Source organism: Catharus ustulatus, chromosome 14, assembly GCF_009819885.2.
Source record: "Catharus ustulatus isolate bCatUst1 chromosome 14, bCatUst1.pri.v2, whole genome shotgun sequence".
Taxonomy (NCBI): domain Eukaryota; kingdom Metazoa; phylum Chordata; class Aves; order Passeriformes; family Turdidae; genus Catharus; species Catharus ustulatus.
Genome location: NC_046234.1, coordinates 11,721,530 through 11,737,361, shown reverse-complemented (window position 1 = coordinate 11,737,361; position 15,832 = coordinate 11,721,530). Strand labels below are relative to the sequence as shown.

The window sequence follows — 15,832 nt, the reverse complement described above, 5'->3', positions numbered from 1 at the left end:
GCAGTCTCTTAAGCTGGGCTGCTGTGGTGATGGTGGCCATCCTGAACTGAAAGATTTGTTCCTCATCCTGCAAGACACATCCCAGGCCTGCCTGACCTATTTCTGAGGGTTCTTCTTGCTGAATCATAGCAATTTTTCGTTAATTGTTGGCAAATTTGTCCTTCCTGTGCTCTTCAGTGTCTTGTGGGAAAGCTCTGGAGGATCATCAACAGTGCAGCCTGCAAACATGCATTAATGCCTCCCCCTGGGACAGTTTGATCTGGAAGGCAGTATCTCAGTGAAAGCACTGCCGACGTGTATCCACATCAGCGAGCCCTTCCCAGGAGCAGCCAGACTGGCTCTGCAGCTGTCTGACCCAAAGCTCGGGCTGGCAGGGCAGTGGCAGCAGCTGGCAACGGGAATAATGCTTTGTGCTGGTGTGGCAGGAGCATGTCTCCAGCAAGGTGGTGGCATTTTTGGACTGCCAGGTGGTAAAGTGAGGCCAAAAGCCCATCTGTCCATCAAGAGGCAGAAACCAAAGTCTTTGTCATCACAACTGCTCAGCTCTGGTTGCCTCAGACAGACAGCCACCCCCAGAACCAGCGGGGAGGAGCTGCCAGCTCATGCCACAAGCCAACCCATGGGCCACACCCTGGCAAAGGGGGTCAGAGATGGCCCAGACCTGCTGGTTTCATCCAGACAGACGGACACCCATCACACAACTGAGCAGAGTGCCATTTGCTCTGGCAGCAAATCCTGCCATCCACCACTGGAATACTCAGGGGCAGGAAAGAAGAGCCAGCTTCATAATGAGCATAACCAGCCAGCTGACACAGGGAGTTCGCTTTTCATGGGTAATTCTGGTCTGAAATTCCTTTCCGTTCTGATACAAATAAAATCCAAATCCGTCTTTTCAATCCCTTTTTGCCAAAAATTTAAAAAAAAGTCATCAAACTGCAGAGCTGCAGGACAAAAAACCTGTTTGCACTTACAAATTTCAATCAAAAATCTGAAATGGAATTGTGTCTTTATTTCTATAGTAATAATTAAAGCGTCTGTGCATCCCACTGTACTAATGATTGGTCATGACAGCAGTAGCTCATAATTTTTTTAAGTCACCAAATGGAAACTGAGAACATATTGCAAATGTTTCCTGTTTATACTGTAATGCTTCAGTGAGCTTCCTATCAAATTGCTTAATTCTACTACAGCATCCAATGATTCACTCTGCATTAAGAACTAGCTCTGCTTACATTTAAAACAAAATAGATGTTACTGCTCACATTCTGTCCTTTGGCAATAGTTGTGATTCACATTATGTCTTAAGTGTTCTAATACTCAGTAAAATATAATTACAAAAAAAAAGCAAAGGTCTAAGATCTTAGTGCTTTCTGCTAATTTAAAAATATTTTTAAAAAAATTATAACATTTTTCTAAAGCTTGTGATTTAAAGCAGCATTCAGCACATGATATATATTTACACGGTTTGATGCAGGATTACAGACACCATCACTTGTTTCCTAAGAGTAAAGGCATTGCAGGACCTGTGTTTCCCTGGAAGCACTTACTATGTGTCTGGCAGCAAACACACCGTCCACTATGGCACAGCAGAAGGCAGCGATGACACCGAAGCTGATGAAGACGATCGATGCAACCAGCTGAGGGAGGAAAACAAAGCACGGTATCATCTGCCTCTGCACAACCAAGCGATTAGTGCCCTCTCCACAAGGTTATGTAGAGCACAGTCGATAAGCCCCCAAGCAATCAGTGACCCAAATGTTTGTCCGGGCTGCACAGGCAGCTCTGGCTGAAGGCAGTGGGATGTGCCTCTGCTCTGAGAGTGGCAGGAGCAGGAGCATTGTGCCAGGCTGGGTCTCTGGGGACCTGACAGAGTAATGCAGGCTTTTCCATCACTCCAATAGGCTAGACTTGGGCAGAAAATACACCTCCTCCTCTGGCTTCTGCTGTCCTTAACTCTCCCCTGGAGAGATAGGTGAGAATTTCTTTCCTCACCCCGGAGTGCAGTGTAGAGCTGCTCCTGAACGCTTACTGAGCCGTGAGGATGCAGGAGATGCAGTGTGTGACCCTCTCTGCTGGGACTGCACCTTCAGGGAATATTGGATGCAGGCACGAGCACAAAGCCACGAGAGCAGAAGGCAGGTGACCAGCCAGAGCCATCAGTGCTGCACCCTCACAGCAGCCCCGCTGGGATCCTCGGTGCCAGGCTGTGGCAAGCTGGAGAGCAGCAAGGAGAGAGACCTCCCTCCACCTGCAGCTTGAGAAGGGCAGTCAGGCAGTGATCCTTTTCCACTGGCCCCATCCTGCCCATTCTCAAAATTGGGGTGAAAGCATTCAGCAGGTAAACCAGGAATAATCTCCAATCCAGGTATGATAAACGGTGTCTATTCCCACTGTGCCACTTCAAACACCACTTCTGCCAAAGAGCCAGTGCTCAGCTGGGGGAACCATGCACCAATGCTGACACAGCCCCAACTCAGCTCAGCTGCTGCCAGTGGGCTCCTGACCAGCCCCTCACACAGAGCTCCCAACACTGATCCCAAGCCCCCCTGCCAAGGCACCCTGGGGATATCAGGGCTGCAGAGGGAGGGCAAGCACACCTTTCAGACAGAGAATGCAGCTTGGAAAACAGCTTTCAATATTACTTCATATATCTTGAAACATATTATTTCAATATATTGCAGAATTTCAGTGTAAAGAATGGGAAGCCCCCTGGTGATTTCCAATTCTAGTGACCACAACCTTCAAGTATCAGTTGCTAGCAGTTGTTAAAATTTTTTTCTCCACAAGTACAAAGGTGACTCTGGTCATGGGGGAGCTGTAAACAACAGTAAAAATCTCTACAGCCCAAATACAAAGCTAACAATCAGCCTGGCCAGCACTGACAGATATCTCAGGTCTCCTGACTTGGGGATATTTGTTTTAAAGATCCAGGTACTAAGTTTGCTTGAAAACTTTGGCTCCTGCCAACTGCACAAGGCTCCAGCACTCAGAAAGACAAGCCAACCCCCTGGACAAACACAATCCAGAAGGATCCTATTTGTGTTTTTAAAGTACCTGAAGATTTTCAGGTTAATCACACTGGTGTCACCTATACCTCCCTAAGTGAAAACAGATCTTGTTCCAGTAACTTCCATTTATCAACCAGATCAGCTTGAACAATGACTGGAAATGCCAGAGGGCTCACCTGGGACAGTGGAGATGGGCCCTGCACAATTACATACTTAAAAATGAGAGAAAATAAATGGTTTCTAGATGAGGCAAGTATTCAAGGCACAGCCATCAGACCTGCAGCAGCAGTGAGAGCAGGCTGTGAAACAATCCCAGTGAATGCCATGACCACAACAAGCTGTTACTGGAATATTACATGCTGTGCCACAAAGTACTTGCAGATGGCAGCAGGTGACAAGTTTTCCAGACCAGATCCCACAAGGACCCTGTTCCTGTCAGCTGTAAACTGCGTTTGTTCCCCACTGAGCCCCACCCTTTGCATGTCCAATCCCAACTCACATTCTCCATTACAAAGTCACACTGCCTCACCACCAAACCAGCGAAACCACACAAGGGGAGAAAGTCCATTCTTGGCGGAAGGCACAAGGTTTACGACTTAGGTTATTTTGTACCAAGTTTAGTTTTTCTCAGTACTTTGTTCCATGCATACATGAAAGAGGATACTCGCCCTAAATAGCATGAGCCTTAGAGATGGGAAGCGAGCCAAACACTAAATATATACAATTAGGGAGTTTGTCAGTCATCTCTGCTCGCAGATAGGAGCTGCTAATAAGGTGGTTTAAAAGAAATACAAAGTTAATGATATTTTCATAACAGCCTTGCACGAAATAACTATCTGGTGCTCACTTTATTTACATACAGTTTTCTCCCTCTCAGATGTAGAAAGAAAAGCCTGAAAAACACTGAAACCAAACACTGAAAATTTATGATAGCGAAAAAAAAAAAATCAAACAGCAAACAGAAACATGTAAATTTAAAGGAATGAAAAGGAAGTGTCTTTACAAACAAACTGTGGGCCTGATGGTAAATAAGCCCAGATAAGGAGAGGTGAATGAAGCAATGGGGGAGCCATAAATTCCATAGGAATTCCGTGAATTGACACAGACTGTTACTCACTCGAGACTGCTAAATCTCTGGATTTAGAGAAAAAGAACAGAGACACAAGGAAAAAAAAAGCAGGGAGGGTATACATTAGAAGGGGGTATTAGGCATTTCAGGAAGTCTGTACCTCACAAGTACCTCAGCCAATGGGGAATAGAGAGGGAAATGTGGCCGGGAAATTAGGATAAAAAAGACACTGCATCCCCTAAAAGTTTTGAAAGACCCCAGGGGAAATGCCCCATGGCTTCTCCCTTTATTCAGATAAAGCTACAGGACTCCTCTGTCTCTTTTTTGGATATAAACCTCTAGTTTTTATAGATTAATTTTCTTGACAAAATTAATTTTAAAATCACAGTTTTCTACCTTAAGGTGCACAACAAGCCAGACCAAGGCAGCCTTTTAGCAAATTAGGACACAGGGGAAGTTCAGAGAAGTTGAAAAAAAAAAAATCCTCCGTGGTCAGTGGTACCACAGAAACATGCAATGGACAAAGCTGCCAGTGTAAGGTGCTCCTGGGTAAGGAGGACATGTGACTAAAGCACAGGGACAATAAGTGACAGATCTGTGTGTCCTCTCTGCAATCAGAGTGGAGACACGCTGCCAGCCCAGGCAGCAGTGATGCAATCCCTGCAAAGCTGGGTCATGAATGTTTTTTAGGACACAAAATGATAGAGTGAAGCAAAGAATAAGCACAGGCTATCCAGGGCTCTTCAGAATAATCAAACTAGTCAGAGCCACACTGTCACTTTGTGAGCACTCCTGTGAAGGGTCCAGGACTGGCACAATATGGTCATTGCTCAACCAGACACTGACATGCTGCTAATATATGATGAACAAGAGGCTGAAACCCAGCTAGGACAGAAAGAACAGGGATATGTTGTTCCTGCAGAGCCAGGCTGAGAACAAGAAAAATATCCACTGGGAAACTCACCTCCCCTGCACCCTGTCTGGTTGTTGGAAAGGCAAATGTCATCTCCTGCAGGGTCTGCATGCTATTTGCAAAGCAAAAGCAGCACAAAGGCAGACTCTGGATTTGCACAGGCAGGAATTTCTCCCATCTGCCTTTGCAGAACTTGCCTTAGCCTTGGTCAGCTCTCTGCTAATCTGATTACTGAGCCCCTCCATCCCTGCCAAAGCAGGCAGCAGCCCAGCAGGACAGGCTGCAGGGCCAGCACGACCTCCCTTGGCCCTCTTCAGCCTCACACGAGCCAGGCTGGAGGGATTTCACTGCCAGAGCCTGGGGCAACCACCGGGGAGGGGGATTGCAGCCGCTCTCCTGAGTGAGGCAGGAGGCAGAGTGCCCACGGGGTGCTGCTGCTAGGCTGCCAGAAACCATCTCCAGTTCTCAAGAGGTATGCAACACTACCCTGGAAGAGTTAGAAAAACCTAAAAAAACTACACTTTACATGCAGTATTTGAGTTACTGTCATTTTTGGGGAAAAAAAATATAAATAACTTACCATTTGTCTTTTGTTTTCTATCAAGTTTGATCCGATTATTCCAAGGAACGACCCAAAACCAAGCTGAAAAACAATATATTGTTAGCTTTTAGATCAGGATGATACCCAACATATTTTACAAGCAGCTAGAACACAATTAAATCCAGAAGCAGCAAAAGAACATTCTGCTGATGTGTGAGCACTCTTCCTTCAGCAAGAAATCAGTGGAGTCTCTCACTAGCAGGAACTATCAGGTGCATCCCACATATGACACTAAAAGCGTGTGTAGAAACCAAAAGGATGAGTTCTGAATTCCATCCCCCCCAGTAATGCTGAGAAATGGCTGGTGGATGAGGATATGCATTGCTGTCTTGGAACAAACCTACAAACACTCAGGAGCCTCCAGATGCAACCCAGCAGGACCAATGCACTAAAACCTCCAGGACCAGGTTTCTGTCACCTCCCTGAGCATGTGAGCAACAGTTTTCAACTCAGAGAGTTCCTCAGTGCAAAGCATGAAATAAGGCAGATTTATACTTTGGAAGATTTAGCAGTTTTCTGGCTTCTCTTATTCCTCCCTCATTTGCAGGGGTGAGACTGCATCAAACAGGGTGTTCTACTGGAAGAGCTCACACTGGCCCAACAGAATAAGCTACTTGCAGCAAAAACATCTTTTCTTCCTGCTGTGACTGACAATACATATTTCAGCTCAGTGAAGTCAGCCAGGAGAGCAATTCCCCACCTCCTTTCTCCATAGCCTGAAGCTACACCAAGAAGTTTCCAGGACAGAGCACCCCTCAGCCAGGACAGAAACAGAGACTTCAAGCAGGAACCGTGGACCAAGAGGGGAGATGCAAAAATAGTATTGTGTCACATTGAGAAAGGTCTTTGGTTGGTGTAGAGCATATCCAACCCCACTTCCACGGGTTGGCAAAATGAGAAATGCTGGGAACGTCCTACAGCTGGATCTGTCATATTAAGGAGGTGCAAATCCAGACAACAGACCAGGGGCCAGTGAAGATCCATGCGAGAATGCACAATAGTTGGCCAACTCCCCAGGAAGAAAAACAAGGCATGAGACAAGCTGTAGTGATTCAAAAATGAGTCATCTAACCTGGAATCAATATTTTTAGATCCAAGAATAGAAAACAAATGTTTAATGAATCCAATACTAACAGGCAGAAGCATGTGCAGAGATTAGCACACACAAATGTGATGTAAACTTGGACTTCAGTCTTCCCTTGCCGTGCTTAAGCCCAGCAACCTTTGGTGCAGTGCTGCAGGCAGGGAGGGCAGCTGGCTCAGACAGCAGGGATTAAAGTGGAGCAGCTGAGCAGGCTGCTGCTTCCCCACTGCCTGGCTTGCACTCTGAGCTCGTGCAGACCCCTGTCCCCACATCAGGCACAAACTGGAAAGCACAGCAATGCAGCCAGGGTCTGCTCACCACTGGGGTGGCAAACAGGCAAGGCAGAGACCTAGGGCACTGCTGAACTGCCCCACACTGACCTGCCAGTGCTTCTGGGCTTATTATTTAGCTTAGGAAAACAACACTCCCACCTTCCTAAAGTAACAGGAGATTTCTAGTTCAAGTCCAAGGAAAAAAAAAATTGGGAGATCCAGGAATTAACAGTGATGTGGATCCAGGCATAATTTTCAGTCTGGTGATATTTAGCAGAAGGAACTTGTGTGGCAGCACATACCTAAGGCAAATGCTCAAGAAAAATGTTTTGTGTCCTTTGAGCTTTAAGAGAAATATCCACATGGTGTTTCAGAGCAGCCTCAACCCAAAAGATGAAATGCTTTAGATAATTTAAGATAATTCAAAAAGAAGATATTACAGCAAGTCTGTACATCCAGAAGGTGAAGACCAAATTAATTGGTGGATTCTCATTAACAGGAATTCTCATTGCACTAACAGAAAAACTACTCATTCTTCTATGGATGGGACAAAGATCTTAGTAATGTTGCTCAGTTATATCATTTATTTGCTGGTGGATGTGATCCCCTGGGATGTCTGTCTGAAAGGAGGACAGGACACAAAGTGAATGTGCTTTTCCAGAGTAAAGCCTCAAGCCAACAGCCTTGGCAAGGAACCATTACAGAAGAGGTTTGCCAGTGAAAACTTAAGAAAGGTCAGTAATTTACACAGATTCTGGCAGCTGTTGTAACTTGTAATAACAACACACAGTCTCACTTCCATAGGGCTCCTTGTCTTCTGCACCTGAGCATTACTCTTGTCTGCTGAACATCACTGTTGTACTCTGGGCTTCCCTGTCCCAGGTAGGTCATCCAGTCACAGGTGGGGGAGGACATTTCCCACAGAGACACAGCTAAGCTATTCACTGATGTGGTTGTGAAGGTGTGGGTGGTCATGGAGGAGGGCAAAGGCACCCTGGCTACAGGATGTCACTGAATCCTCTGCTTCAGCTTCTCCAGTTCTATCAATGAGGAACTGAGCAGCTAGGGGAAAAAAAACAAGCTTCAAACCCTCAAAAAACCCAACCAAACAAAATCCTACTGATGTGTGGATGTGCCTGGTTCTGTCCTTCTTTGGAAGCAGAGGCCTGGGAAGATAATCCCCTGCATTGAAGCAATCATCTCTACTTGCTTCCTCCTTGCACAAGAGGTGCTTGCCCAAGAAACACGAGTTGAAGGAGGAAAGAAGGGTGGTTTAGGCATGGCAGCAATGAGACATCTGTTTTCTGAGTCCAAGAAGAATTTGGACAATGCCCTCAAGCACATTGCGTGATTCTTGGGGTTGTCCTGGAGTTGGACTTGATGATTCTGATGGGTGTCTTCCAACTCAGAATATCCATGACTTTATAATCCTGTGTTCCATAAGATGATTGCAGCTATGGAACTGGTCCACACACAGAGAAGTCACCCAGCATACAAAGAGACTTCTGGCTCTATCTGCTTGAGGACAACTCACTGAATACTCCCTCACTGCAGCCAGCCCTTTCTCCCCAGTAAAGGGAGAAATCCCAGCTTGTTATGAAACATCAGCTATTTTAAGCCCTTTCTGAAGCAGCCAGCAGCACACTAAAATGTTTTCATGTGCAGTGAGAAAGGTGAGGTCATCACACATTTGCACAGAGCAGATTAACAAATCTAGATGGGGATTTTGGTGACAAACACAAATTGCCAGGGTGCCTCTGAATAAAGTAACTCAGCGCCCTTCCAAAGTCCAGGAATTCATTAATTCCTTGAGTAGACTAAGCCTTAAAAAGGCGTAAGTGATGCTGACGTTCCTGGCCCATAAATAGCTCGGGAGATGTCAAGGGGACGTGAGCAGCAGACTCTGCCCCTTTGCATCAGTCTGCAGGACTGCTCTGAAGCACGAGGCTCAGCTCAGGCTGGCACAGTGCACAGTGTGGAGAGTCTGGAGCCAGTGTATCACCTTTCTCAACACCTTCCTTCTACACTTCTCTTTAAAAAGATCAGGCCTACATGCAGGAGATACTGGGACAAGCCAGAAAACCTAAACCAAAGAGGCCCAACATAATCTGCAACAATGTTCCACACTGTAATGGCTGTAAAGGGGCTTTCTTCAGTCCTAGAAGAACTTGGGCACAGAAAACTGTAAAGCTCCCCGAGATTAGCAATGCATGGCAAATAAATCAACAGCAATAAGACAAGAACAAGCCTCCACCTGGATATCTGGAATGGATTTCAAGCCTCCAATTCAAGGCTCCTAATCAAATATGCAGCATCCCAGAGCTGTTACACCAGGAGCCTCTAGCTGGGGCTAATGGCTGCATTTAATCTACTGAGACATATAATTTGATTGCAGTTCAGTGCTTCTTTTTCAGCATGTCTCAGACATGCACAGGAACAGAGCAGGACTTGCTTTCCAGCTCGTGTTAGACCTCTGCTCATGCCGGGAGGGTCGTGACGTGCTTGCCCCTCATGCTTCTGTAAGAGAGTATATATCTCATGGCAGGAAGGCTGGACACCAGTGGTCTTCTCTAAATTAAGCCATTTGAAGCTACAAGATTGTTCTTTCCCATTTTCAGCTGCTGATAACAAAAAAGAAGAAATGGATGTGCTCGTGGCTTTGATGTACATGCTCCCCTGGCAAGCTGCCACAGCTCCTCATCCAGGGACTCCAATTTGTTAAACACTTCTGCAAGTAAACTTTATGAGCACAAATTCATGTTACCAGTATTTCAAGACCTGGTCTCTCAACTGCTCTTGGCAGTAAGGTCCTTCTTTGCCTTACTTCTGCCTGAGCTTAGTGTGATCTATGTAAACAAAGTTCTAAAGTTGCTTTGACTGACATAAAATCTATTTATCTGTCTCACCACTAACTCAAAAGCAGATTATTACCTAAGCTCAGAGGAAGCTGCCACTTGGATGGGATTTTTGCATGGGAATGTGCAGCAGGTGCAAAATAATAATAAAACAAATAAATCAAATGGTAATGAAGTAGCTGAACAAAATATTCAGGACAAGATCACCCTTTATGACATTTTCAGCATTACAAGGGACTTTGTAGGCAATAAGTTTTCTAGACCTACCTAGGAGTTCTATACTTACAATAACCCCTGGGTAATAACCTCCAACAGTCACATTTTGGGTTCTTGTTGTAGCAGCTAGGCCCACCGTTAGAATTAATACTGACACAATGAGGAGAGTCACAGTTACGTAGAGGGAATTTCTTTTTCTTCTATTGAACGACCCTAAAAACACACACACACAACAGAATTTGCTGATTCCATCTGGGGAGAGTCACAGCACCACAAATTTCTCCTCCCACTGCCAACCACAACATGGTGAATTTCCCTTCTTCTGACTTGAGAATATTTTTGGGTTTGGCTGTCACTTTTCACCTTCACTAACATTGCTCTGACATAGATGAAGAGAGCCTTAAGAACTGCAACCCTGCAAAGCTCATTTAGATACATTGGAGTCTCCCAGCCCTCTGGCCTGGTGCAATTGAGCTAATGAGAAGTATTTACATTAGACATTTAGATACTTTCTTATCTGTCTACTTAGTCAAGCTAAATAACCCCACTGCATGCTTCTTGTTTTGAGAGGGGAAATTTGACTGTAATCATAAGGCATCCACAGTTTTCCATGCAAATGAGACATCACCAGTAACAGCCCCTTCTCCTCTGCTTTCAGCAAGGACCAGGTATTTTTAGATGCCTGAATAATGAATTTGTGGATTAGTAAAGCTCATCTACAGCTGGCTGGTGATGAAGGTTTTTTTTTTCTTTTCTATATTTATAGATCTCCCAAAAGAGCATAAACATAAAAGAGCGATTCCACCAGCCAAGAGGAAAGCTGGCTGCAGCACTACGCTCAGCAACATCTTTAGGGGTGTGTTTGGTCTGCATGTGCTTTGCCATCCTTGCATCACTTTGTAGAACAATCCTTTTGAACACATTTCATATATTATGTAGACACAGCCCTGCACCTGCAAGAGTGGCTGGTAGGATAATGGACTGAAGGGGCCCCTGTGGGTGCTGGGGCCACCCTGAATCCCATTCCCACAGCCTGGGCTCTCCAACAGGCCCTGGGAGCAGGTGACAGTATTCCCACCTTGGAGTCTCCCAGCACTTCTCTGGGTGTTTCAGAGAAGGTCAGGAATGTGTCTCAAGAGCCAGGAGCAGCTTTCACCATTTCTGAGTGTATTCCCTAAAGCAAACCTCCTTGGGAATCCCCACTTGTTCAGGGGCTCCCTGGCAGCCTGTGCATAGCAAGACAAAACACCTGCAGGAAATCCCTGATGGAAGACTTGGCCAAGCCAAGCACAACCTCCTTGTCTGAATTCTCCAGAAACAGGAATACACCAGGCCCTGCTGGGCAGCTTTTTGTCTCAAAGATGCACACCCCAGGTACTCACAGACCTTCTGTAAGGTCAGTGTATTTATGGCCAGCAGATAAAGAGATCCTTTCTCCCCAAGAGCCGCACTGATGCAGCCATACCAACCCACACACGCTGCTATAAATGATCTCCCTTCTTCCACATGGACAGCTCTGCACAGGGAGAAGCACAGCAGCTCCCCACTGCTCCTCCACACCTGCTCCAGCCTGGCCAGAGCCGTGCTGCAGGGCTGCCATGGGCATGGGGCTGCGTCATTCCACCCACAGTGACCAGGTCAGCTTGAAATCACAGACAAGGGCTAAACTCAGGGCCTAAAAGCCCAGCAGAAGGAGAGCACAAAATCACAGAAGGGTAAGGTTGGAAAAGACCACTGGAGGGCATCTAGTCCAACCTCCCTGCCCTACATGAAAGGCAAGAGAGGTTTATTTAAAAAAACCACCATCCTTTCTGATTGACCTGCTGTCTCTGGGAGGAAAGCCCTCCACCCACAAACCTTCTGCTCCTGTTCCAGAGCACAGGTCTGACTGCACCACTGGGACATCACTGGTCCTAAGAGCAAGGACCCTGACAACTGGTTAGTCCTTAGCTGGAATAAATAGTTAATTTCAAACAACAAAAAAATAATTAAATAATTGCTAGAGAACCCCAAGATTCAGGCTGGATATTTGATCAATGATCCTTAGTCCTTCAAGCCATGTTTTACAGGCTGGAGATAAAGATACGTGACTATTTGCTACAGATCACATTGGAGTTATTCTCCTAAATCCGCCAAACAAGTTAATAATATAAAATCTAGGCTTCTAATTAATTCAAAAAATCATTAAGAGATTAATCCATTCTGTATTTACTGCCTCACAAATACTTTCACTGTGCCACACTTCAGTTTCAGTGTAACCAATTAAATGCAAGTGGGACCAGAACTGGAGAAAATTTGCCATTTGTTACATAGATTAGTTCTGGAAGAAAGGATGAATCCATCTTGCTTCCATAGACTTATCAAGCTTCTGGTTACTGGTATGGTTTGGCTGGCAAATGAGCAGAGGGTAAATAAGCCCAGCCACGTGTTCCTTGCACACTCCCACTGTGCACAGTCAGGCTCTGGGTGTGCAGATGCTGCAGGGCATGGCTGGGTGGGTGCTGTGGGCACACGAGCACAGCACTTACACACCCAAACCAGTGCCCCTGCCCTGCCATCAGAAATGCTGCAAAAAGTTACCATGAAAATCACTCTAAAAGAAGCATTTTGAAACACCATTTATAGATGCTGTATTTATTTCAGCACCATCATGCTTTTCACTCTTAATTTCTATGTTGTTCCCCAGCTTAGGACTGGCACACACCAACACTCAACAGAGAACAGAAACATAAGGTTTGAACTGGAAAATTTCTCAAAGCTTTTCAATATTCCTCATAAGAATAAAAAAATATTTAAAAAACTTTTATTTCAAGTTCTGACAAAACCAGCCACGATCGTCTAACTTGATACTGAAGAGAGATGTGAAACTGGGGAGATAATGTGACTACCTCCATTTCAGCTCTGTATTGGAATATTAATTACATTTTTTCCTTCCCTGGCAATACCTTGCTATGCATGTGGAGAGAAAGTGGTTTTGTACTTCAGGATGCCTGCAGCTGCTCCACATACATGGACTCATACCCAGTATCTCTCTAATAGCTGCTGAAGGGCTGCTCTGACAAAATCCTTTCCCTCAACATTAATTTCTGCTTGAAATGAAAGTATTCCCCATCAGATCATTTTCCTCTGTGCTCCTGAGCTCGGTACAGTTCTGTGCACAGAAGCTGAGCTACAGCAGCTTTGCTATCTCTTTTAAGAGACAGCAGTAGCCTTTTCTCCGTGATTTATCCCAAAGAGACACCCCAAAACTTGCAGTGCTTACCACAACATAAGTAGACAAGGTGATCCAAAACACTGTGCTTAACTCTGCTAGGGAGCTGTGAACAAATGAATGCTGTCCATAGCCTGGCTATTGCTTTTGCTAAAATGGCACTCCAAACGGACACTGCTTTGAGAATGACCATTTTTCTTTTAAGCATCAGAAACATCCTCTTGTTATATTTGCCCTATAAGCCACTCTAAAGACAAGGCTGTAGCAGGTTTTTCCAGATTACTTTAAAAGTTTGCAATAATGCATATATTTGAACTGCCCTTGATTCATTTCCCCCCACCCCCCCACGATTATTAGAAGAAAATGGACAAGATGGCACAGAAACACGACCGACTTCTCCATCTTGTTCTTTGGGGGAAAAGCCAGAAGCGGAGAACAGGCGCAGGGCAGCTCAAGGAAGAAGCCAGCTCTAACTTTTGCCCCGGGAGAACCGGGGGCAGCTGGCACCGAGCCTCCCTCTTCCCAGCCCCTCTCCTCTCGTCCCATTTTTCCGCTAAAAGCGCGTCACGGTGGGAGCTGCGACCCCACGGCTGCGAGCGGGGCCGGCAGCGCAGGGACGGGGCTGGGGGCTCTGCCGGCCGGGGCGGTGGGAGCAGGGGAAAGCAGGGATCAGCAGGGATCAGCAGGGATCCCGGCTGGGGCGGTGGGAGGGAGGGGAAAGCAGGATCAGCTACGAGGGGTCCCCAGCCCCACGGGGGTGCGGGAGGCAGCGGCCCCGCCCCGCTCCGAGGGATGCTGCGCTGCCGCGGGGCCGCGCCGCTCCGCCCGGGATGACCCACCGGGGGTTCCGGGGGCTGCGGGGACACACGGCCGAGCCGGGAAAACGGGGGGAAACGGCGGGGCCGGCCCGGCCAAGGCAGCCCCGGCAGGGTCCCCCGGGTCCCAGCGCCCCGCACGGCCCCGCGGCCACCCCCGGTCCGGAGGATCCCCCCGGTCCGGCACTCACCCACGGAGTCGGGCAGGGCCACGCCGGCCGGGCGCTGCTGAGTCAGGGCCTGCCGCATGCTGCCGCCGCTCCCGCAGCCCGCCGGGCCACGGGCGGCTCAGCCCCGGACCGGCCCCGGCACCGGCACCGGCCCCGGTACCGGCCCCGCCGCGCCTGCGCCTGCTCCGCCCCGCCCGCCCCGGCTCCGTGCGGAGCGGCTCCCGGCCCCGGGGCCGCCGCTGGCACCGGCGCACAGGCCTTTCCCAAGGGGCTCCGGGAGGGAGGGACGCAGCTCCCGCCCCGTCTCCGCAGAGGACGGAGCTCCCGTCCCGCCTCTGGGAGATCTCGGCGCACTCACGGCAGCTCGGCCGGGGGGTTCCCACCTCTCTGCCCATCCTTCTCCATCCCTTTGCCTACAGCAGCTCCCTCCCTCCTCCAGTCCAGCTGCTCCAGGACATTCTGTCCTTCGCCTAAATGCCCCTGGCTGCTCTCTGTTGCCCCGTTCTCCCCATCTCACTCCTCCCTGCGGGGCAGGTGACAGCCCCGGCAGCCACCCCGACACGGCCCCGGGGCCAGGGTCCCATTTCTCGGGGCTCTGACATCTCACTCCGGTGGCAATGCCTGTTGCTGCCTGTGCCCTGCTCCATGGAGACAGCAATCATCTGCAATCTCCGTGTCCATGGCCAAGGAGCAAGAACAGGCCCTCAGACTCTGTTTTCCACGTCCTATCTGCAAAATGGGGATGAAAGCATCTTTCCCAGCAGGCTTCATAATTGCTGGTAAATCACTCTAATGCCCTGGGCTGAGAGGTGCTAAGTAGAAATCATGTAATTATTTCAAGCATATTTCATCAAGTTAAAAGAAACTAATACTATCTCTGCTTTAAAACCCCCACACTTTTACTGGATAAGAGCCTAATGACCCGCTTCTCCCAGGAGAAAGGGAAAGTGTACACTGACAGCGATGCAAGAGGCACGTTACAAATGTGCAGATCAATTAATGACAAAGAGCACGTCATCTCCAGAGAAAACAGAGGTTATTTACCTCGGATGAACTAGAGGAGCCCCGAGCTCACTGGCTGTAACAGAGGGGCTGACACAGGTCCCCTCCTGCTCAGATGCCCTCACCCTGTGCTGGTCATGGAGGAGACGGTGTCATCTCCCTGCTCCTTTCCGTTCCGTGCCAGGGTCGGGCTGTGCTCCCTGGGAGCTATCGGTGCCCTACGATTGCCCATGCCGTGTTGAATCCCCATTCCACCTCCCGAGCTTGGGGAACACAGCCCCCTCCCCACGGCACCAGCCTGGCCAGGAGATCCAGCTGTGGGCACAGCTGGGGCACAGCTGCCGGCGGGCTGGCTGCGGGCGGGCACCGGCACCGGTACCGAGGGCAGGAGAGCGGCAGTCCCGGCCGGCTCTGAGCAGCCCGGGGCAGCTGCCAGACCTCTCCGTGTCCCGCTGCGCCCATTTATTAGCACAGCCGGCGAGCGGCTTTCAGCCATGCTCCGGAGGGGAAAGGGGAAATGGTGCTTTGCCGGCGGGGACGGCACCGGGCAGCCTGCGGGAGCCTGGGGCAGATACCCCCGTGTCTTCGGGCAAAGTCCCAGCCCAGGGCAAGGCAG

The 15,832-nt window shown here is 48.3% G+C and overlaps 1 protein-coding gene across 2 annotated transcripts in view; it reads right to left on the bottom strand.

Annotated features, from left to right (window-relative positions):
- The window catches only part of TMEM255A (transmembrane protein 255A), a 24,400-nt gene extending 10,060 nt beyond the window's left edge, over positions 1-14,340 (bottom strand). The window contains exons 1-4 of one of the 2 annotated variants that reach the window (XM_033072713.2): positions 14,236-14,340; positions 10,089-10,231; positions 5,571-5,633; positions 1,548-1,637 (exon numbers count right to left, since the gene is read on the bottom strand). In XM_033072713.2, the coding sequence (XP_032928604.1) occupies positions 1,548-1,637; positions 5,571-5,633; positions 10,089-10,231; positions 14,236-14,293 (354 nt within the window). In that variant the 5' untranslated portion in view covers positions 14,294-14,340. The remainder of the gene's footprint in view (positions 1-1,547; positions 1,638-5,570; positions 5,634-10,088; positions 10,232-14,235) is intronic. The other variant, XM_033072712.2, reaches the window with a different exon arrangement.
- Between the last annotated feature and the right edge of the window lie 1,492 nt (positions 14,341-15,832).